Genomic DNA, 24,480 nt, shown 5'->3' on the forward strand with positions numbered 1-24,480 from the left:
GAGGGTCATATTCTAACCAAATGTGATGAAACAGAATGTAATCTCACTAATGGATAGTTCGACAAAGTCGTATTAGAGCTTTTATGTTACATGTTCGCTCATCTCAATGACTAGCTGCTGCTGTTACTGATGCTGACAATTTAGTGCTGCTCCTCCCTGCTTCCAGGAACAGGGCACAAAGCAGGAATGTGTTGAATATCTCTTCATCAGCCCCACTGTATAAACAATCAAAGTGTTCTGGCTTGAGCCCACTCCCATGTGTGAAAGGAGAAGATGGGTGTTTTCTAGCAGCGAGGCAAATGAAGAGAAGAAGAAGTTTATTCTATTCTTGTTCACCTCAGCAGAGTTTGTGCATGTAAACTGGTGTTATTGAATAGCCTGAGGTGAGATTCAACCACAAATGTAGATATTTTATTACATGAAAAATGTATGTTGGATTTTTTATGTCCAAGCTTATATTTGTTGATCGTGATGCAGAAAGGCCTTCAGGCTGCTGTACCTTCACAGGTCTCCTCATGGAGATAGTAGCCCAATGGGCAGATACACCTGTAAGAGCCATCCAGATTCACACAAGTTCCAGCACCGCATGTGCCTGGATTCACTGCACATTCATTGATATCTGAGAGAAAAGGGAATACACAAGGGTTACACTGTAAAGTATACTTATTTCATTTAGATTAAGAATGAAAAATGGTGGCTCCTTACCTGTACAGAGTCTGCCGTCTTGAGTGAGCTCATAGCCGTCGTTGCACACACAGAGGAACGAGCCCAAGGAGTTCAGACACTGCCCGTTTCTACACATGCCCCTCTGCGTGGAACACTCATCCACATCTGATCAACACACAAACATAACAATTAGTCATTTGCTTTATCCTCTTTTCCTAACTCACTTCCAAATTTGCCGCACGTACCTATGCAGTCCCCGTTGTGTGAGTTCTGGAAGCCGGGGTAGCACAGGCAGTTGTAGGAGCCCACCGTGTTTTTGCAGGTCCCGTTGCCACAGGGCTGCCTCTCACATTCGTCCACGTCTGAAACCAGAGGGCGTCGTCACAGTTTTACCTGGAACAGCACTCACATTACATGTCCAACACAAGGGAGATCATAGCTTACCAACACACATGGACTGGTCCCGTGTTGTTTTGAAGCCGTTGGGGCAGTGGCAGCGGTAACTCCCCAGCATGTCAATGCAACTACCAGGATTGCATATACCAGGGTTCTCATTGCATTCATTACGGTCTGAAAAAAGAAGAAAAACAAGTATCACACAGTGTGAAATTCAAAGCCAAACCACAACCATCACAGCCAAGTGTTAGTCTTTAGAGTCCTTATAAAGTAGCAACATTTATAAGTCAAATGACTAAAGGGGAGACACAACAGGTGAATTTGTCTAGGTTGATATATATATAATACGGTTTTCTGTATTGACAGTTTTCTGAAATGTTATGTTCAAATATGGAATTAAGGCATTATCTTGTGCTACCCTTCGGTAAAATCAGGAGAAATCTGCAGAGGCAAATAGATATTGTTAAAAAAAAAACGTTGGATGTTTTCTAGCTTTTCACTGTTCACACTGTTATAACTTAAAAGGCAGTTTACATAATGTGTTGAAAGACATGGAATAATTCACTGAAAGTATTTTCATTTAAGAGTCTGGCTACAGACAGATAACATTTGAGGAGATCCAAACAAACCCTAACATCATACTGTATACATTACTTAAATCCTGTGAGTAATTTGTTATGATAACATTACAGAGATAAGGTTTTTAGATAAATATACTGTAGGTCATGAAACTTAACTCTGTTGCATTATCCAAGAGCAACATCATAATTATTAATGGTTTTAAACAGTCATTAACTCATTTTTAATACCAATACCATTTCAAAGTATGCCTTGCAGCATGCTTAATTATTTATTTGTTAATTGTGTTATTTCCTTTTTTTCAAACGGCTGTATTATAAATCACTGCCTTTAATAGATTGTGGTCATCATTGTTTCCAGCCACAGCTTCAGTTTGCCCTCACTGGGGTCCGACCGGGGTTTGTTGTTAGGACTTCAGGAAGAAAAACAGGATGTGGATTTAACATTTGCTTATCGGGGAGGATACTCTCCAGTCTGACAGTGACATGTTTCAGATATACAGCAGCACATGTTCAACAGCTCAACACATGCTTCACATTCTCACTTCCCTAATAACAAGCCCACCATGAAGAGTTCCTCCTCAGCCCGACTGTCACTGCCTCTGGTGCTTTATCTTTGGCTGGCAATAATGTGCAGTTTAAAGACTTTCGTGTGACTGACTTTGATTCAATAGCTTGAGAAGGCAAAAGAGAGTGTAAGGCCACAGGAGGATCCAGAGAAGTCAGACTCATCCTCATGGAAGACAGAAGTGTTTTGGCTGCCTTCTCTAATCTTTTCTCTAATCCTGCTCCATGTTTCCACCTATTCTGTTTAATCTCTACTGAGGCCTTCAGGAGATTGGCTGTGGGTTGCGTGAACAGTGACAACAATGCATTTCACCAGTCATTTACTGTATAATCTGATGACATCTTTCACCTTTATTTGGTTGATCACCACCACAGCCTTACCTTGACATTGCCCAGTGGGGGTGAAGCGATATCCGGGTTTACACTCGCAGCGGAAACTTCCGGGGAGGTTCAGGCAGGCCGCGTTCTGCTGGCACACCGGCCCGTTCTGACACTCATCGATATCTAACCACAACAGCAGGAGAGAGCAGGGTTCAAAACGGGTATAGATTCATGTTACTACATGCATACATTTACTCAAGATGCTCAAAAATTTGTATTTTACTGGAGTATTTCAACTTCATGTAACTTTTCTACTGAACTGCAGCTCAGAATTTTAAATCTTACTTTTTAATTCCACCACATGTATCTGACAGCTAGCTGACTAGATACCAATCAGATTCAATTGTTTTATCCCCTTCCTGTCGAGTGAAAACCATGTATCTCCAGATGATTTTGAATGTTTGTGATGAACAGGAGGATGAAGTGTTTCTTTATGTGCTGAGAAAATCCTTTATTCTTAATTCTTCACTTTATAAGCTAGATAAACAATTTGAAATGCCTCTTGGATCCACTGGGAAATGCACAAAGCTAAAAGCAGGGCTGTTTTCCTGGTGAAGAGTGTTTTTTTTTTTTAAATATATGGTTTTCACAGGACAGCAACGCTACAAACATTTAATGATCTTATATTTTGCATTGCTGTAGATTAAACTACATAAAAGCATAAAAAAAAGGTAAAATGAGCACAACCTTAGTCATCAACCACAATAAAAAGCAATCTACACATTAATGCAGCATATATAAAAGCAAAACAATGACAAGATACAGTTCACTGCATACGGCTTTATATAAGTACTTACTTACTATACTGTATGTAGATTATGCTGATAATACTTTCATATTTTACTAAACAATGCAAAGTTCCACTGTGGTATTAGTAATTTTTCTAAGGTTAAGGATCTGAGAACTTTGTCATCACTGTAATTATAAAGAGACTGTCTTTTATTAAAAACCTGAGATGAATTCACTAGATTTTACATTTGTCATCACTTTCGGTCTAACCTAAATGTAAAGAAGGCCTTACCTTCACAAATCAACAGCTTGTCGTTGTAGATGAAGCCGATGGGGCACTCACACCTGAAGCTGCCGATCATGTTGATGCACACGCCGTTCTCACACACTCCTTGGATCTCCCTGCACTCATCAATATCTAGCAAATGAGGGAGAAACAAGGGACGAGGTGAGAACAAAACAAACCTTCCTTTTCATCACAAAAACCTTTGATGGGCAGATCTTACCAATGACCCGTCCAGTGGTGATGTCGATGTAATATCCTGGTCTCTCACTGCCGCACAGGATCGCAAACGCATCTGATTGGACATAAGACTTTAGGTTATTAACGCTCACTTTAAGTATCTTATCAGGGCTCCTACAGCTACATTTTCTAAATTTCTTTTTATACTATTCAGAATCAAATTCAAGACTTTTTGAACCAATGAAAAAGTAAGATGATCTACTGAAAACAAAAATAATGTGTTTCACTTTCCAGATCTTTGTAACATTAAGGGGGAGAGGCATTCGGTAAATTATTAAAAAAATAGATACGATTTCTTTTTTGTGGCATTTATAAGATACATTTTAATAGTAATTTAGGAGGATTATTATTTCTTTACATAACTTTTATTTGTATTTGTTGAGCACTTCCGGCAATTGTCACATGGGTGTGGTTTGTGTGTTTAGGTCACCTGTTGCAGGCCGGGTTGGTGAGGGTGCGCTGATACTTTTTCTGTTGACCGTTTGGTCCTAAGTTATTGTTGTTTTTATTTTGTTTATTAAGCATCGTCAACATTTCGACTTAAGTATGGGCTTTCTTCTTGAAAACATGTCATAGTCTAAAGCCAAGTTTAGCCTCTTGGCGACTCAATTTAATTGGATTGGAGTCAAGTAATTAAGGCCTTATTTTTAGAACAACAAATTAAATACATTTTAAGTTTTAGCACGGGAACCCTGCTTAAACTTTCTGCACATACGTGTTTGAGACCTCACCGGTACTGGGCACGGGACACTGTTCACAGGGTTTATTCCATGCGCGGCCAATGTTGTAGGAGCAGCAGCACATCTTTTTGGTCATGTTATAGGTCAGCTCTCCATCACAAGTTTCGTTGTAAGAGTAAAAGTTCCTGTAGCAGTAGCTCTTCCTTATGTCTGTGTGTCAATAAGAAAGAAAAAGTCACTGCATGACTGCATGTCCCCACCATTTTGCTGATTGATAACGTCATGATAGTGCATGTGCAGACCTACCCATGCAGTTGTTCCCTCCATTGACCTGCATGTAGTCCACAGGGCACATACAGGTATAGTTCCCGATGGTGTTGTAGCACTGGCCTGGGCCGCAGATGCCTGGTCGTTCACACTCATCAACATCTGCACACAGAGAAAAAGAGAAAGAAGCAGTTCATTGTTTTGAGGAAAACATAGTCTGATGAAAATGTGTTTAGTTGAGGTGCCTATGTTACTTATTTAAAACGTATGACTTAACTCCTTTGTAATTGTTGATTTGTTTAACCGTCACTTACTCTGCTTTTACTGCTGCCCATGTTTATGTTCTTCTTAACGTTTGTCTGTGTTTCCCTTATAACGTAATGGATTTACCTTACGTCATATTTATTGTTTTGAACTTGTTCTTTGATTTTAGGCTGCCAACGTCACACCTGGCTCAGGCCGACAGATGTAAACTAGCCTCCTGCCTAAATGTGGCATATATACAATCATGTTAAATGAATAAATAAAAGAAATACACTTGATACAGTAGGATGACATGTAATCTAAATTAAGGTGGAAAGGTGCAAAAAGGAGTATTCCAAGACACTGATTTAATACATGGATGATCTACTTATCTGCAAAGATATTCTGATCATATTTTTTGTGTTTTTATTGTCTGTACAAAAACCCAATATAATCATCATCTTTTGTGAAAATACTGTACATCCAACATCGCAGCCACTACAGCTAAAAACAAAATACTAAATATACTTTCTCTATCCTAAATGTATTCTCCAATAACATTTCTGCCAGACAGAAAACACATTTCTTGTTCCTCCCTGGCCAGCTAGCAGCTGAGGACATGGTGGATGTGCAGTCTGGGACTTTATAGCGCAGACGCCCGCTTTTGTTCTCATGGCCAACAAACACACGCTAATTAAAATGCCGCCAGCCACATGTCATTGTCTAACCCTTACCCCCTCCTCTCCTCTCTTTGTTCCTGTTTCCCTTTTCTAAACACCCTTCTCATTTATCTCTTTTCTCCCCCTATCTTCTATTGCTTCATCTCTCCCTCCCTCCGTCATCTCTGGCCTGTCTTCGGGGGACTCAGTGTTCTCCCCTGAGGAGAAGGCTGACCACATCAGAGCCTCGCTCCTCTGGACATAGTTAGGCGTTCAGCTGCCTCATCATCCACACTGAGCTTTGCCGGGTTAGCAGCAGACGGGGAACTAGAGCAGAGACATATTGAGCCAAAATGAGCTGCTGTGTCGTATGCAGGATAAGAGGGTCCAACGCTTCCTCGTCTTTCTGCTCTCAGTGCTTTTTCCTCCCTCTCCATGTGTCCTCGCTGAACGAAGGCCTTGACGGCTGAACTCAATTTCCTTCCAACTGAAACCTCCCAAGGCAAGAGCTAGAGAGGAATAGGTCACCTGTGTGTTCATGTGTTGGTGGGGTTGCCCATACCTTCACAGACTCTGGTGTCAGCGTTGAGACTGTATCCTTTCTGGCACTCGCACTGGAAGCTGCCAAAGGTGTTGATGCACTGTCCTCCCTGGCACAAGCCTGGCAGCTCCTGGCACTCATTGATGTCTGCCAGAGGAGAAAAAGGTAAAAGTCAGTGGGCATTGTGGGTGGGAGGATGTGTGTTATCAGTGTGAGTGTCTGTAGGTGTGCACAATGCCTCCTTTCTTATCTCCTTTAGCATAGGGTTCACTGCACCATAAAGGACAGGAGAAAATGCACAACAGTAGCATTTAAGTTGACTTGAAAACCTCCTTCTTGGGAGGTTTGATTCTGTTTCTGCTACTTGAATTGTGGAGCATTAGGTTTTCAGTGTGCTCATTTTCTATTTGTGAAATGAAGTTGCTTAAACATCCAAGTTTAGAGGGTTAGGGTAAATTGACATGTGGAGTCAGATTCTCTTTTCACTGTTGTTTTCCTTCTTTCTAATTTAACACAAATCCTGGACCTCATTACGTTTTCAAGGAAAAGTGATGAAGAAAAGACATGGGAAGTCATTCCTTTGACTAATCAACTGCAGCCATGATAGCATGTGTGCTGTCTGACCTTCCAAGATGACAGTGATGGGGTTTGGTCTGAAGCCTTCTCCTCCAGGACACAGCGTCTTGTACTCAGCTGTAACACAGCAACACAACACATTAACAAGCAACAATGACACAACAGAAAACCCACAGTCAAGGTGGTTTCACTTCAGGATTTGACAGTAACGTTTTGCTGATGGTGAGATGTTGAGTTAAGTCTCTCTCTGTTGTGCTTTTTCTGATCAGCGATCTCAGATCACAGTGGACCTGACATGACTGCGGCTTCTTAGAATTACAAAGCACAAAGAGAAAGTTTTGTTCTTGTCATATAAGCAAGCATTTCCTCAAGCTGCAAGGGATGAGTCATTCCTTGTAATGTTTTAAAACATCTGTTGGTAATTTCTAGTAAGTTGTACAAAGCTGTCTCATCTTTACCAGTAACAACAATTACAGCAAACACACACTCTTTGCATGTTAGGAGCAGGCAGCATGTAGCCAAATGTTCGCAGCTAACTCGAACCATGGTACAAAACAACTTGTAGAAGGGTTTGACAGGATTGTTGAATCCAGTAAACCCTGAAATGACTTTTCCCGATACTGACATTTAAAATCCATTTAGCGTTTACATCCCTCCTCACTTTGTAGTCAAAAGTCTACTCTCATCTCTACATATCAAGTGATGGAGGACAAAGTTGGGAGAATAAACAATGAGAATAAAACATGTTGGTCTCAAGGAAAAAAAAACACAATCGAACAACAACAATTTGGTCATTCAATAGAACCATTACATTTGTTTAAATATAAGTCAGTGTATTAAGAGTTCCGTGGTTGAGTTGGATTGGTTGAAATATAATCACGTCTATATTGCACAAGTTATCAAACAATAAAAGAGATAGTCCAAAGATACTGTAGTTTTGAGAGTCATTAACGAATACATGCCGTAAGAGAGACCTTTTTTTAAGTTATCAATGTAGTCTGAAATTACAATAAACATTATATTAGGGTGTTTAGGCTCATTTGTAAAGTGTCAAATAAGATAATCATGTTCCCACAGGGAGGGAGGGATCAGTATCTATATATCTTTGCAGTGGCACCTCTGTATATCTTGGCTTGAACTGAAACATAAAAATGAACATACATAAAGCAGGCAAAGTCTAAATAATGATGGGTTGACTCACTTGAGTTGAGAGCGGGGCAGGATTCACACGGGTTCCCCCAGCCCTGACCCAGAGAGCAGCAGCAGGACGCTTTGGAAACACCAACTCCAATCTCATTGGAGCAGTCCAAGCTCTCTGAAGCATCTCCACGGGAACGCACATCCAGGTAGCAGCTTCCAGAACGAGTGTCTGTGACACACACACACACACACACACACACACACACACACACACACACACACACACACACACACACACACACACACACACACACACACACACACACACACACACACACACACACACACACACACACACACACACACACACACACACACACACACACACACACACACAGGTGTTCAGGAATAGACATTGTGTATTGCCCTACTTTAGAATTAGTTGAATGATACGTTGAAATCCAACACCAACAATGTGTGTAGAGAGAACTTGTTGAGTCTAACCTACACAGCCCACCCGGGTGGGGTTGAGCTCAAAGTCTGCAGGACAGTTACAGAGGTAACTTCCAGGGATGTTGACACAGACTCCATTAATGCAGATGGTCGGGTCTGCACATTCATTGATGTCTGAGATAGAAAGACAAAGAAACAGTTTCAACAATTATATCTGAGAGTCTTCAATCGCTGTCAGTAACACGAAGAGGAGCAGGAGTCTGTATACCATGGGAGATGAGAGCTGTTCACTTGTGTTGCTCCACTTATTTTTCAACCATTCAAATCTCCATAGCTTGTTGGGGCATAAACTGAGCTTCATTGTGCCGGCGGTGGGAGTGGTGTCTTACCTGTGCAGTTGCCTCCACTCCTGTCCAGTTCATAGCCAAGACTACAATCACATCTGAACAGTCCTGGAATATTCTGGCAGCGTCCATTGACACAGATGTCAGCAAAGGTACATTCATCTATGTCTGTAAAAGAAAACAGAGAAAGAAAAAGTGATAAAGAGAGAGAGAGAGAGAGAGAGAGAGAGAGAGAGAGAGAGAGAGAGAGAGAGAGAGAGAGAGAGAGAGAGAGAGAGAGAGAGAGAGAGGCCCAGCTGTGAGGGATTAGAGGATCATGGGATCATGGTGGAAAATTGGCAGCCAGCAATAGGAAGTGAAGGCCGCTCACCTCTGCTGAAGAATGACAAATCTGGGGCAAAAAAAATGCCCAGACATATCCAGACAGACGCACACATACACTATCAGAGCAGCAGCCAAGGTTATGAAATTCTGCTCTTCCACATCATTAGACTCTGCATAAGTCATTACTGTCCGGACCTGCCTGAGTTGAGGCAGGGAGGACAGGACAGGTTATTTCAGGATGTTTGACACATCAGCACAAGGAGGTCAGTCTGCTCGTTCAATTGAATCCAGCAATGTCTTATCAGTGGAGGCATGACTCACACACGCTACTTGGCATGAAAGACTCTACAGAAGCTCAGCTCAGGATTTTGGAAAAGATCCCTCCTCAGCTATTTTGGTGAACATGTAATCACCTCGATATTTTATTCTATTCAGTTATAATATCCCTGAAAAGATGTACCTAAATAGGCAAACCTGGATCTAATGTAAGCAAATTATCAAGGTCATGAACCAAGAGAAATGCCTGAAAAGTGCCTGGAGCTTTGTCTCAAACAAAAACTTTGTTTGGTTTACAGACCAGTCTACACAACACATATCATTTCAACCGTGAAAATGACAGGCATTTTCATACAATTCAGACTATATGACCTGGTTCCACTCCATTATGAGTAATGGTAGTAATGTAAGTCTTTACAACGTCTATACTTTCTTAAATGATAGTAAATGTTTGATTCAATGAGTGGAGGAAATGGGGAAAAATAGAGTTCCTTATACCCAGTTCATAGTTTTTCTGTCTCAGGAAAACACAACACTAGCGTAAAGAATAAGAAAGTTGAAATATCTCAAGACAATATTAAAGGTCCCCTATTATACTGTTTTTCATCAATATATTATAGGTCTCAGATATGTACAAAACATGTCTCTGAAGTGTTTGGCTCAAAATACCAAACAGATCATGCATTGTAGCATCCCATAAACCCCTCTGTTTCAGCCCTGTTTCAAAAGGGCTGATTCTCTGTCTGTTACTTTAGATGAAAATAAGGAGCCACTCCCCACGCCCCTCTGAGAGATATTTGGTTAAAAAGAACACAATGGTGCTCTAGGAGGAGATTCAGGTGATAAGGGGGGGGTGGGGTGGTGTTACCTTGGTTGGTGATTGGCTAATGGTTACACAAGCCAAAAAATCGTTATGACATCATAAAGTGGCCAAAATCTGATCAGCTCATTTTCAGACAGGTTTTTATATAAATGGATCAGGACAAAAAGTGAGCGAATCTTTTTTCCTGAAACTTTCAGAATCTCTTTACACAGAGGGGAAACATGTTTATGTATAACAGACATGAAAAAGTGGATTTTGCATAATAGGTGACCTTTAAAGTCTGAGCTAACTTATCCTTGTGTCTATAGTATTAAGAAGACTGAGCCAAGATAGACTATGATTATAAATCCTGTTACTGTATATAAATGTGCTATGAGGTGTAATTGCAATGGCAGTTACCATAATGTTATCTGACAAGAAAATGTTGGCAGCAAAGGTTTTCATAAGCCTGAAATGAAAACCAATTATGAAACCAAAAATGTTTTTGACTGACTGATACATTTTTTGCTAATGTAGGCACTGAAGAAAGCCACATTTGAAAAAGGAAGAAGGCAAATATTGTAAATCCATTGTTGTTGTCAGTCTTTTAGAAATGTTCTCACTACTAAAGCCATTTAAGTCTTGGGTTTATTGTGTGCTTCCCATTTCCAAAATACTATCTCATGAGTCCCATTGAAGGCATCTGTTTGTTTCCCAGACAGAAAAACAGACAGTCATTCACCAGAGTAACACCAGACCAGATTAAATCATAATTTAGGATGTAGGCACCAATTGCGATGTCTGGAACTCAGATAGTCTAGCAGTGTCGTTTTGTCTTACCCTCGCAGGACTTCTGGTCAGGAGTGGGTATGAAGCCCATGTCACATTCACAGCGGTATCCTCCGGGGAGGTTCAGACAGTGGCCGCTCTCACACAGGTTGCCGTTGTCTGCACACTCATCACTGTCTGTAGTGGTGATCAAACACACAGGCCGTAAACACACAATGCACATCTTTTAAAAAACAAAAAATGTGGTTTTGCGTGTGACCTGAGCAGTAGAATCCATCTCCAGAGAATCCCTCCTTGCATGCACAGCGATATGAGCCCATGGTGTTGAGACATTCAGCGTTGTTGTTGCACATGTGTGTCCCGTTGGAGCACTCGTCCAGGTCTGAAACACGACAACGTCCCATCACATGATCAACATAGATACAACTCAAATTGTTGAGGAAAGGATAAGCATTGGGATATTTTCTTACTGTTTACAAAACCCATTCAATGACCAAAAACAAATGCATCTATAGAACATTATTACTTCTCAACCATTTTGTGGCACTCATAAATTAATTGCTAAATCATTGCCACTGACGACATAATAATAAAATAGCTCAGAAATAAAGATTTTTGTCGGCTTGATATTTCCTAAAACAGCTGGGCACTGTCGTTTTTAACAAACCCTGACAGGGGTAAATAGCGCATTTGTAGGGGGAACAACAAATACACATGTATATTCAAATGTAGCACAATACTTAATAATTAGACTTTGGCTACTTGTGAATATGATCACTTCATTGATGGTTTTGGTTATGTCAGACCAATTTTAAGCAAATCTTAAACCCCCCTTATGTTTGTTTGTTGAATGAGACATTTATTTACAAACACGTTTTTCCTCACCTTGATATACTAAAGATTATAAAGAAGACGTGCATCTTGGAAACTGTGGAATTCTCTACACAATAGTTCAAAAGGGTTGTTGAGTTGTCATCTATTATGCATCATGAGGGAAACCACTACATATAAAAAAACGATTTCAATGGACCCATTGAGTGTCGGCCATACCTGTACATTTGACGCCATTACCAATCCATCCTGGAGCACAGTGGCATTTGAAGCCGCCAGCTGTGTTGGTGCAGGTAGCTTGTCTGTCACAGTTATGGGCTCCGATCTCACACTCATTGACGTCTGAGGGGAAACAAAGGAGAAGCCATGTAAAGAGAAATTCTTGTAGACACTGCTCTGATGGTCTGATGATTTGGGTCTGCATTCTCATTCCAGTGGGGTTCTTGGCATTGTGGAGCGAGTTGATGCTTGGTTTGAATCACATAGAGACAGCAGCAGGAGACGACAGGACTAAGTCTTTCTGGGTCACTGTCTTCATCCATGTATTTCAGAGCAGAAGGCACTGGGCACATTCTCATGATCTCTGATACTAATAGCCTTCCTGCAGAGGTTTAATGAGCACACCCAATCCCTGGATTTTCATTGTGCAAGTGTGTCCAGAGAGAAAGGCCAGGAGGGAGAACAATATACCAACGCCAAGGTCTTATTCTGTCAAAACTAGAATTTCTGAGATTTTTGTAGGCAAAAATTTCCATTTTTGCACACAGACACCACACCTCTCACATGAGGCTTTTTTAACAGCCCTCTTTTAATGCTCATGTTTGGTTTGCTCACCATCCCAAGTTTGGACATATAATCTTACTCAAATATCATTTCTATAAAAATGCGATGAAGTAATGTGCCAACTTTACAAATAAACACTCCTTGAAGATAAAGTCATTATAATTACATCAAAACTCTGCCAATGGAGAAAATATCGGGGTACTTAGTCGATAATGTGGTTATAAAAATACCTCCCCAAATTTGATAACCCATTGTATGTGGATTTGGATTCTAATAAATGAACAGCAATTAATGAGAACAATTAAATTGGCTACTATTAAATTCTGTCCTGCCAAAAAAGCTGTTGACATCCTGTAGACTGTAGAGTATAAGCAATAGGCATCTCCATGAAGCAGCTGGCACTGATAAGATGCTGTGAATGAGGCTCATGTTCCTCAGGCAGTTCTGACACGATTGGCTACATGGCCCAATGGAAAAAGCCTGTATGTTGCTACAACAATGAGAACTGCTCATAAGAGCCAAAACAACCCTGAGAAACACCGACCCAAACAATACCTGGCCCTGAGCCTGACTGAGTGTTACAGCTTTGATATAGTGATGTACAAAAATGTAAAAACAAATCTTTTCAAACAAATCTTTTTAGTGGCTGGACCAGGTGAACCTGTTCGAGGGGTCATGGATTCTCAATTTTTCCCACTTGCTATAATGCCTGCTATTAGTGAAGTCGCTCATGTCTGAAGTTGTACATTATGACCGGTACTGCATTTAAGATACGTTTTATGGAATAGGCAGAGCTAGCAGGTATCATATCGAGTGTCACAGAGAAACGGACGTGATATTATAAAAAATATGACGTTTTTTTATAGTTTTCCATGTATCAACTCAAAATAACACATACTGTGAAAAGAGTGGGTCTGCATATCACTACTGTGTGTGTATGCATGTGTGTGTGTTCCTGTACATCAAGGGAATCTATGCTATGAACTCGATCAAGATGTGAGGACTTATCAGCCAGTGAGATACACTCCTCTGAGTGTGTCTGTCTTTGTGAGGGTAGTAATTCAAAACACTGTCAATTAGAGATTAATGCTGCTGGTTTACAGTCTTCCTGAGGAGAGGGTACGGTATATTTACTCTACAGATGATGACAGGCCTTAATGTAAGGGTTTGGAGCAAACGAATCTCCCTGAATTACAGATGGAATTAAACACCATTTCCTTCAAGCCTTTGATGACAGAGAGAGCACCAAACACACACACACACGTTCTCTTGTGGAAATGTAAAATGCAAACAGAGGTTGTTGCATGCGAGAAGCATGTCAGCTGTTACAGCTGGTGTCAAAGAGGAGGCTTGGTTTAACTAGGACTAATGTTTGACAGATGAAGAGCAACAAATTAAAAAGGGATAAAAAGGGATAGCAGAGAATTACACATCTGCCTACCTGGCTGTCCAACTGTCTCCTAGTTTGCATACCTGCCTGATTGCCTGTCTGTTTGCATCTTTGTCTGCCTGCCTGTCTCGGTAGTAGCAATGGGATAGGCAGGTTTTATATCAGATCATGTGTGGTCATGTTTCTTTCAAATGTAAAGCACATTGAGTTTCTTTGCAAGGATATGTCTTATGCCTGCTAGGATTGGTGCCTTCTTGACAACCCAAGACATAGCTACAAACCTAAATATCTGCCGATCCAAGTAATATTAAGCATCTTGAATATCCACCGTTTTCATCTTCTCCTTTTGTCTTTTTATAAACAAGCATCATATGAGATTGTGTCACTTTTGAATACATCTGTAGCCACAACACAATTAAGAGATAATTGTACAACTTATAAGCAGTGTAACTATATTACGAGTAGAGAAGGGTCATTTAGTTAGCAAGCTAACTCAGAAATGTCATTTAAACAACAATATAGACGGCTAACATTAGCCACCATAAACTACTGATCATACCAGACTAATTAAGACTGTAGAATAAAACCCCCTGACTGTGTTGAGTTTAATAAAGTTGTATTTTATTGCCTTTTTTTGTTGCATAGCCTTCCTTTAGTTGCTAACATTTTTGCACAGTTTTGTCATGATGCTTAAAGCCTTAACCCTGATCCTCTCTAGCCCTGTAAACTCCCCCAGAACATCTCCACCCAGTGCTAACATTTCAGTACACACGCAAGGCACTAAAGTACTCAAATGTACAAACAAATACCCACACCCTGCCCACTCAGGGTTTTGGATTAAAAAAGGGAAACCATTCTTATGGGAGACTCATCATCAGCTGGATCAGGACTGGCCTCATTAAAACTCACACAGGAAGATGCATGCCAGCCTCGCCCCATAGGGCATACTGACAATGTCAACCAATTCATTTTGCATTTTTGTTAGAACATACCGGAGGGGGATTCTCTCCAAAAAGTGTAGCATGTTTGTTTCCTTGTCTAAAACAAGACATCCTGCCTGCCTGTGAGGAATTAGTGTCTTGATTCTTTGGTATTTTGGGGCTGAAATTCCAAACCTGTGAATCAGAAGTAGCTGCAGCACCAGCTTTCTCAAAACAAGGAAAACCCTGTATGGTGATTTTAATGGGATTAGAATGAGCAAGAGTGTGTGCGAGTGAGGGAGTGAGTTTGAATCATACTTCAGACAGATCTGTTTATTTGCGTCTGAAGGAAGACGTGCTTCTGCTGACTCATTTCCATCATGGCGACGAGGCCAGATAAGGTCACTGACCAAGTTCTCCAAACTTTTAAGTGAGCATGTAAATCAGACTTAACTCTGACTGAACGAGGAGTAAGTCCAAACTAGCAAAGACTCTACCAGCCGTAAGGACTTTGTATTTATGTGTTCTGGAGGCCTTTCCAGGGATTACGTGCTGCAAAACTCTTCCAACAATCACGTAATGTTTAACTGAACTTAATGAAGGGGCAACTTAAGAATAAACAAAGATGCAATGTGATGCATGCTTCGGACACAAGATAGTGATCTCACTGCTCCTGCTCCTGAAGCTGATGCATGTGAGTGTGCGTGAACATGTTTGTCGTCAAGTCACACAGGAGCTCTCGAATGAAGATGATTAATTTAAGAGCTGTGGTTAGCCAGACAATCACCTTACATCCTCTAATTTCTCACCCTTCTATTTGGCTTGCTTTCACTTCACACACGGGTAGGAATACTTAAATGTGCATTTGTTTCGCTAACCTGTGCAGCCTGTGGTTCCCTTGCGGACCGAGTATCCCGGGTCACAGTGGCAGATGAAGGATCCCTTCGCGTTCTCACAGTTCCCACTCAGGCAGATGTCTGGATTCAGCTCACACTCATCCACATCTAGACAGGGGAGGGAAAATAAGATTGGTTCAGAGACAGAGCAAGAATTTTAAATTGCTGAATATAAAAACAAAAAGGGAAAAGTTCATGGCAATGAATTATCTTTTGTTGGTTCAGGCCTGCCAAACAGGTTTTGGTTAAGCTGTGATGTATGCACATGAGTCACAAAAGAATTACATCATGAAATATATTAAGGCTTTAAAATGCATTTACTTTCAATAAATACACCAATAAGAGAGGATGTGTTTGTGCAGACCCGTTTAGAAGTCCTTACATCATAGATGGCAGGTTTTTGTTTTCTCACTCAGTGGAACCAGACTCCTAAATGTCAAGAATTCCTCCCTGCTCAACCCTACTAACTAGGGATGGGTAACGAGCCCCGGTATTAAAGGGGCCCCGGGGCTGAATTATTAAAGACCGTGGTACCGTTAAACTCCGACGTTATCGGTCTTTTTATCGTTACTGGAGACATTTAAAAAGATATATGTATTATTGCTAAATAAACATTATATTGCAGTCTTAGTGTCGCCAACTCTGTTTCTAACATGCAAAAAGACAAAAAAATTAGTCTATGATGTATTTTCGATCTTTCCAATCCAGACGAGAGATCTCTCTCTCCCGTCTGTGTGCGAGGGGGCGGGGCAGTTACACACACGCAGCTGCTACATGCATGCAACACACACACACACACACACACACACACACACACACACACACACACACACACACACACACACACACACCACACACCACACACACACACACACACACACACACACACACACACACACACACACACACACACACACACACACACACACACACACACACACACACACACACACACACACGGCGGAGATGGCAGAGAGAACTAAGCACTCCAAGGTGTGGTTCAACTTTACCCGTCTCGATGTGGACAATGCTCGTTACCAAAAGTGCAATAAGAGTTTAGCAGGTAAGGGCGGTAACACGAGCAATTTGTCTAAACATCTTGCAAAAGTGCACCACATTAAGACGGAGAAATGCACCGTTTTCGACTGTCTTTCTAGTAGCGCTGTAGCCCCATCCACGAGTAACGTTTCCACGTCAGGTATGTTATGTATGCTAGCACCAGCACACAGAGTTAACTCAATTATACAAACATGGGTTAATGATTAGAGGTAACTGAGTTATTTATTTTTGTTAAAGTTTCAGCTATTCTGTTTACAATTCTGTCATCAGATTATTTATTACGATTTGTTAAATACGATTTTGAATACACTGTTGTTTCTTTTGATGTGAAATATTATTTATTTAATTTAAATAAAAAGCAATGTTCATTTTGTTTACAATTTGTTTAGTTACCTTTTTTTTCTCCAAAAGAACCGATAAGATTACCGTTAAAGGACCGGATCGATAAGCGGTATCGATAAAAGTAGTAGTACCATCCCTACTACTAACACAATGTTCACTGTCTTGTAAATCAACAACAACAACATAACACTTTTCTCTCTCACACACACACTCATATATCTGAGTCATTATGTGTTGTTTTGTTTTGTCTGTCTGACTGGGTGTCTGACTGCCTTTTGTTTTTGTTAAGTTTGTTTTGCTCTGTTCTTCTTTGTAAAGCGACCTTGGGTCTCATGAAAGGCGCTATATAAATCCAAGCTATTATTATTATTATTATTATTAAGTCTTGTTCTCATGACTCATGTCTTGGGTAACCTTTCAAATAAGTTTTTGTAGTATATCTCAGAAAACCCTCTGGATCTTATAAGGGCTGAGCTGCAGACAGGTATACTGCTGCAGTCTTTTGAACAAAAATGTGCATCCATTACCCAGGCAGGTCTTCATATCCTCAGATGACATGAACCCGTCATAGCACAGACACTGGTACGTCCCTGGGGTGTTGGTACACTGGCCTCCATCACAGATGTCTGGGCTCTCCTCACACTCATCAATATCTGGAGGTTGAAAAGGGAGAGGCAAAAAAAAGTAAAGAGAAATGAGAGCAGACAAAGTGCAGAGGACAAAAGAAAAAAGCTCTTAGTAGTATTTATCCAGGATTGAAAGTTGATGTATTATTTACCATACAATTATTTCAAAAAGAACACATTACGATTATATAAAACAATGCTAGGACTTTATTTATCCCGAAGGAAATTATTGTGCCAGAGTAACAAAGATACAATAAACACAGCACCATAATAATAAAACTGTACACTAACAGTGCAGTAAAAAAAAGTGAATTGAATAGCTACAAGAAACATAGACGGTCAAAAAATGTATATAAAAAACTGTAAAGAACTGTACATTGACGAGCAGTATTGAATAGTGCAAAAAAGTAGTGGCAGATACGTAATTGCACGTTATTATTGAACATTATTGTTAATATTGCATATGTTATATAGCAGAGAGTGTTTAGCAGAATACCGAACAATACAATATAAGAATGTTTACTTTGTCACATTATGCTGAGCAATGGTAAAGTATTTTTAGGCTCTTCTTTTGCACAAACTACACTGAAAATACCCATGTGCTGCTTTGATCTATATCTGAATTTATCTCTGGTAATTAAAGGAATATGCATCACAGGAGTCGGTAAATACATACAGGAAAGCCTAATGTAAAGATACAACTTGACTACCCTACGAGGAAGAAATATCATGAATTGATTAATAAGCACTATCGACCATTATTTGACAGCATTTTGGACCTAACAACAAATCAATCATCAGATTTAACCTAACCTTTTTTCTCTGCCATCCAACGTTTGCTTTCTTTGAACATGTGCCAGTCAAATCACAGCAGTGATTCTCTCTCTTTGTTCCTGCTCTTAAATCAGCGCTCTCTGAACCCAGCCTTTGAGTAACTTCTCTTCTACCACATGTGCAATCTTTGGAAAATGTTCTGACAAGTCAAACCTATCACTGTAAGGCAGTTTTCTTTAGTAAAATGTGGTAAAACTAAATGTCAAAGTCAACAAAGTTTAAGTGTGACAGACGGATATGAAGCTACTCACCAGTGCAGGTTCTCAGATCGGGCATCAGGGCGTATCCACTGTGGCAGCTGCACTCATAGCTCCCCTCTGAGTTGGTGCAGAACGTCTCACAGCCACCATTCTCAATCGTACACTCGTCGATGTCTGAGAGGCAGAAAAACACAGGCTGTAACATACCGCTAACATTTATTCTTCAGATAACCACAATGACAACAGAAGGAAATAATCAGTGAAATGTTCGATACCCACCAACACACTCCACTCTGTTCTCGGTGGATTTGTATCCAGTGTCACAGGTGCACTGGTAGCGGCCGATCATATTGACACATTGTCCGTTCCTGCACAGCCTGTCACTCAAGTCACATTCATTGATATCTGTGAAAAAACAATGCAATTGTCTTACATATCGTTTTAAAATCAATAAGGATAACCGACATTTAAAGCTGAGGGCACCAGTATGATGTTTGTGGACATGTAGCTGGAGTAAATTAGGTAAGTCACATACTCCTACATCTCAATCCAGTGCCATTTAAAGTGCCATTGAGCCAGGCACCCATCCATTGCTGTCAGCAATTATTTTCATAATTGAATTTGTTCAGAGGATTCAGTGTTTTATGGTGATAAATAGGACATTTCCAACAAGAAATCTGACATAATTAAGCACACTATGCCCCACCCTATCATTATCACCATTTGAGCACTTGTTACTTCATCAGAGATAATGAAGACCATTGTCTCAGAAGGGAGAAGGGCAGTTTTCAGTAATGCTTTCATTGTTTTTATTACTTTGGGAGGTAATAAAGAAAATAAATGAGTGTGAAGGGCAGTGGTTAAGTATTAAGTCATGGACTGAAATCTTCACACGCTGCATTAGGTCATGAGAATGACACACAGTGAATAATGCATGATCAGCTCAACTCTATAAACTAAACATTGGGGGCTGTGAAACTATAGAAAGCATGGGAAGAGTCTTTTGTTTTTGTAGGAAGAAAGTTCTGTAAACACAATTGGAGTCAAATACTGTAGGTGCTTAATTGACCAAACTGAACTGATACTGAAGGAGCCTGCTTGTTATTCTGCACATTCATTATAATGTAACTTTATAGAAAGTGCAAAAAGCTGCCTATGTTAACACAACAAGATGGCTGAATCTTTGTCAATTATCCAATGAGAGCGAGAAAGAAGGATAATGCACCCAAACTAAACACAACAAATAAATCAGAATAAAGCACAATGTTACATTATTGTAGATTCTACTGGTACCAAAATACAATTAAGGAAATAAGATGACTATTTAAGATATAAATAGAAACATTTGAAAAAAGTTTGGAGAGTTTGCTCGGATCTCCTCTCTGATGACATCATCACTCACCTAGACAGGCTGACCCGTCGGGGGCGATCTCGTGTCCATCGGGGCACAAACACTGGAAGCTGCCCTCCGTGTTCAGACACTCACCACCGCGGCACAGCAGAGGGTTCCTCTCACACTCATCGATGTCTGTGGAAGAACAGCATAAAAAGATTGGAAGAGTTGCTATTTTTTGTTAAAAAAGAATTGTCATCAATGTCTGATGACAAGCAGGAGATATATTTTCCAAAATAGTGAGACTCCAATTTAGGAGAGACTGTGGGAGAACATAGAAGGTATTTTATCGCTGTTTTCTAAAATTGCACAGTGAAAAAATACGAGCAGCAGCTTCAAAGCTGGAAGTGATGTTAAGAACTGCCACTTACAAACAAAAAGCTTTGCTAGCCCACTGAATGCAGCTCTGCAGTTTTTGCCACAGCCTAAAAGTAATTTCTCAGCCAATTTTTGTCTAATTGCAGCTTTAGGCCAACAAAAGTATTGAGACTCTCCATTTTGTGTGTAGTATTTTTCCCAAGAATTAATCAAATGGTCTCAAAGGAAGAACAGAAATAGAGCATTAAGTATTTTCACAGATGGCAGAACATTACGACTTAGAGCTGGATATAAAAAAACAAATTGCTGGGCAGCTGATGGTGTCTCTCAGATGTCATAAAGAACAATTATCTTTTAGGACTTTATGGAGCAGTTTTTCTATTCTCATTCTCTCTCACTTGAGGTCAACTTAAACACACACACACACACACACACACACACACACACACACACACACACACACACACACACACACACACACACACACACACACACACACACACACACACACACACACACACACACACACACACACACGCACTCATATTATATTTCAGATGACATCAGCCGTCTAAACAGTGAGTTCCACGTTCGGCATGTTAGCCTAAGCACCTCATCCAGAGTTTACGGCCCAGGAGGGAGTGTGAGGACAGGGCTGGGTTGTGATTAGAGCAGCGTTAGTGTGGAGGCTCTATAATTGAAGAACTTTAAACTTTAAACTTTAAAGTTCGGCAAACCTCTGGTCTAAGATGCTGCCACTGAGTGTGTGAAAGAATTGTTGACCAAGTTTCTCAATCACGTTCTCAAAGACTAAATGATTTCATTTTAAAGAGAGCTGTCTCTGGATGTAACTGTACCAAATAATCTAATGCTGAAGGTTCAATGCATGTGTTTTAAGTGTGTTGTTGTGTGAGGATTCGACACTCACCCATGCAGTTTTTCATCATCATAAAGCCACTTTCGTATCCTTCGAAGCACTCGCATTCAAAATCTCCGGCTGTGTTTATACACCTGCCCTGCCCACACAAGTCCACAGAGATGCGGCACTCGTCGATGTCTAAAGGAAAGGAAGGATCAAAAAACATCTGTTTAAAACAGCACAAACATTCACGCATGCAGTGAGCCCCTGTATCTTTTTTAAAATAGAAGGATACCATTAAAGAAACCTTATTTGTTGCCGTGAAACATGAGATTTCACTCTCAGTAACAAATTAATTGAACACAGAAGAGAGGGACTGATAAGATCCCTAGCAAAATCATTGAGGCTAAAATACATATTATAATGTAAGGCAGACAAAGCATTAAATATTTGGACATCATTTACTACATGAAAGAAAGGCTATAAAAGGACATTAAAGGGGAAGATGATTTAGACAGACTTAGCTCTTCAAGCAGATTCTTCTAGAACTAAAACCATGATTCCCCAATGTAATCCACATTGTGAAACACTTAACACAAAGACTGGGATCTCATTCATATGAGGTTAAAAGGTCCCAGATATAATTTACTTACTAAGAGCCTATAAATGATTTAAGAATAAAGCCAATGAACTGGCGTTTAAATCTAACATGATGTGTTCACATTTAAGCAGAGCACATATGCAGCTAACCAGACTACAGGGACCCGCTCCAACAAGTCAAAGGAAGCCAGGCTCCCATTAGACTGAAAGAGCTCAAAGTAGGCCATGGCTTTACACCACTTTACTGTAATTAGTGTTAGCAGAGGGATTCAGAAAGAGTGACTGGTGAAGAATCAAGCAGACAGTGGAGCTGAGATATAAAGCAAATATTCTAGGCCAAAAAATCAGGAACATGTATGTCAGCTCTTAACATATTATCAAGACTGTAGGTGAAGAGCTAATTCATTCAGAGATGTTTTAGGTATTTTAAGATGTTTTAGGAAGATAAATCAATAATCTTTCAAACTATCAATATGATGTTTAGTTTCTAAAATGTCAGAAAATAGTGCAGTAGGCCCGTCACAATCTTCAAGAACCACAGTAGGTAAAATAGTCCTACATTCCATTTACAATGGTATTGAACAGAGTTTTTTTTAGTTTATCAATCTGTTGTTGTTGACTGTATAGGTATTCAGCTGATTGCTATAGTACAACTTACCAGTGCAGTTCCTCTCATCAGAGTCCAGAGCATAGCCGTTATCACAGCGACAACGGAAACTGCCGATGGTGTTTCTACACCTTCCATTTGAGCACAGCGTGTTTATCATTCTGCATTCATTTAAATCTAATGTATAGAGCAGAGAGATAAAGGCAAGTTATAGAGTATTCATGAGACACCACAGGCAGTTGTGCAGTGTGTGGAGGGTACAGTACCTTTGAGGAAGGGTCTGCCGTTGATGAAGTCGCCCCTGTGCGAGAAGCCTGGTCCACGAGGACAGAGCTGGTTGTATTCTGGAGTCCCTTTCTCGGGACACTCGTCACACTCAGGGCCCCAGGCTACACCCACGGAGCAGCAGCAGGCGTCTACTCGCTGCTTACCAGAGATGGGAGCCACACAGCGCTCGTCCTCATGGGTGAGATAACAGTGCTCCATACGCAGGTCTGGAATCATGTTGGATGCATTTCATATAAGAATACGAAGTGGTATTCATTAAACATCTAACACATGATGAAATAAATGATTTGTTTAAAACAATGACTCAAATATCACGGATGCTGATGATGATGACCTAAACTTTTATTTTCATGAACAATGTACGCTAGAGGGGGTAGGACCAGAAACGTGTTTAAGGTTCTTCTTGCCCCTTTTGAACATGACGGAAACTATTAAACTTGTTTTATTTATACCGTGAACGTTTTTTTATTTTGCTTCTCTTTGTTATAATCATTATTATAATTATTATTGTTTGTTTTGTTTCTAACATGTTCAATAAATTGACTAATACAAATCAAATAAAACACATGACATATAAACCGTACAATTATTTCAATACCACTACATGTAGACAAGGTCTGCACAAAATCTGAAAAATCCTGACTTTCCAACATTGTTTTTTCTTTCACAATATATTACTCACAAACCAAGTGCAACCAAGATCTCCTAAATCTGAGTAAATGTTCAAGCAAACAGACGCCGTTGTCATGGAAAATGAGAGTATTATTTTTTTATTATTATTTTGTTGTTTTGTTTCCCATTGTAAAGCGTCCTTGGGTCTCTTGAAAGGCGCTATAAAAATTGAAATTATTATTATTACACGTTTTTTGTTTGCATAAAGTACAAAGAATTTGTAGCATGGCAATTTGAATTTGCCTTGCCTGACATTGAACGTCCTGCAATGTGTCTACTGCTCATATGACATATCACGTATCACTGTAATACACACACACACAACCTACCAATGCACGTCCTGCCGCTGATATCCACAGTCATTCCTGGAGGGCACTGGCAGAAGAAGGAGCCCGGTGTGTTGATGCACTTTCCATTGATACACACTCCGGGAAACACTCGACACTCATCCACATCTGACAGTGAAAACAGAGCCACATCAACAACAGGTTCACTGTTTCTCATTACTCAAGTGAATTGCTGGGTCTACGTAGCAATCAAAGCAGATATTACCTTCACAGATATTTCCTTTGACCCTAGCAAGGCCTTTACCACAGAATGGATCTGAAAAAGAAGGACACACAACACATTGTCAGTCAATGCGGTACACTCAAATGTGCAAAATGGTGCAAAAAGGTCACCTCACCTTTTTCACATTTGGCACACGGGCTGTTCCAGGCTTCTCCCAGTGTGGCGCAGCAGTGGGACTTTAGTGTGGCCCCGTTGATGTTGACCTCACAGCGATTATTGACTATCTTAAGCCAGCAGGTGCTCTTAGTAGTCTCTGTTTATATGAAACAAACCTTTCTAGTTACTCACATTGTGTATGCAGTTGATCACTGAGCAAAAAAAGGGAGAGAAATACTTCATTTTAAAACCAAATCAAACT

At 40.3% G+C, this 24,480-nt stretch overlaps 1 protein-coding gene across 2 annotated transcripts in view; it reads right to left on the bottom strand.

Annotated features, from left to right (window-relative positions):
• fbn1 (fibrillin 1) overlaps positions 1–24,480 on the bottom strand; it is a 59,822-nt gene that overhangs the window by 15,559 nt on the left and 19,783 nt on the right. For both annotated transcript variants that reach the window (XM_034116219.1, XM_034116218.1), the window contains 28 exons: positions 24,238–24,375; positions 24,105–24,155; positions 23,882–24,007; positions 22,859–23,086; positions 22,644–22,769; positions 21,455–21,583; positions 20,218–20,343; positions 19,095–19,220; positions 18,867–18,989; positions 17,683–17,808; positions 15,737–15,862; positions 11,985–12,107; positions 11,194–11,316; positions 10,986–11,111; positions 8,789–8,911; positions 8,451–8,573; positions 8,008–8,175; positions 6,855–6,923; positions 6,252–6,377; positions 4,827–4,949; positions 4,572–4,730; positions 3,824–3,895; positions 3,610–3,735; positions 2,589–2,711; positions 1,111–1,236; positions 912–1,028; positions 706–831; positions 500–619 (listed from right to left, as the gene is read on the bottom strand). In XM_034116219.1, coding sequence (XP_033972110.1) covers positions 500–619; positions 706–831; positions 912–1,028; positions 1,111–1,236; positions 2,589–2,711; positions 3,610–3,735; positions 3,824–3,895; positions 4,572–4,730; positions 4,827–4,949; positions 6,252–6,377; positions 6,855–6,923; positions 8,008–8,175; positions 8,451–8,573; positions 8,789–8,911; positions 10,986–11,111; positions 11,194–11,316; positions 11,985–12,107; positions 15,737–15,862; positions 17,683–17,808; positions 18,867–18,989; positions 19,095–19,220; positions 20,218–20,343; positions 21,455–21,583; positions 22,644–22,769; positions 22,859–23,086; positions 23,882–24,007; positions 24,105–24,155; positions 24,238–24,375 — 3,498 coding nt within the window. The remainder of the gene's footprint in view (positions 1–499; positions 620–705; positions 832–911; positions 1,029–1,110; positions 1,237–2,588; positions 2,712–3,609; positions 3,736–3,823; positions 3,896–4,571; positions 4,731–4,826; positions 4,950–6,251; positions 6,378–6,854; positions 6,924–8,007; positions 8,176–8,450; positions 8,574–8,788; positions 8,912–10,985; positions 11,112–11,193; positions 11,317–11,984; positions 12,108–15,736; positions 15,863–17,682; positions 17,809–18,866; positions 18,990–19,094; positions 19,221–20,217; positions 20,344–21,454; positions 21,584–22,643; positions 22,770–22,858; positions 23,087–23,881; positions 24,008–24,104; positions 24,156–24,237; positions 24,376–24,480) is intronic.

This window comes from Trematomus bernacchii, unplaced genomic scaffold, assembly GCF_902827165.1.
Source record: "Trematomus bernacchii unplaced genomic scaffold, fTreBer1.1, whole genome shotgun sequence".
Taxonomy (NCBI): domain Eukaryota; kingdom Metazoa; phylum Chordata; class Actinopteri; order Perciformes; family Nototheniidae; genus Trematomus; species Trematomus bernacchii.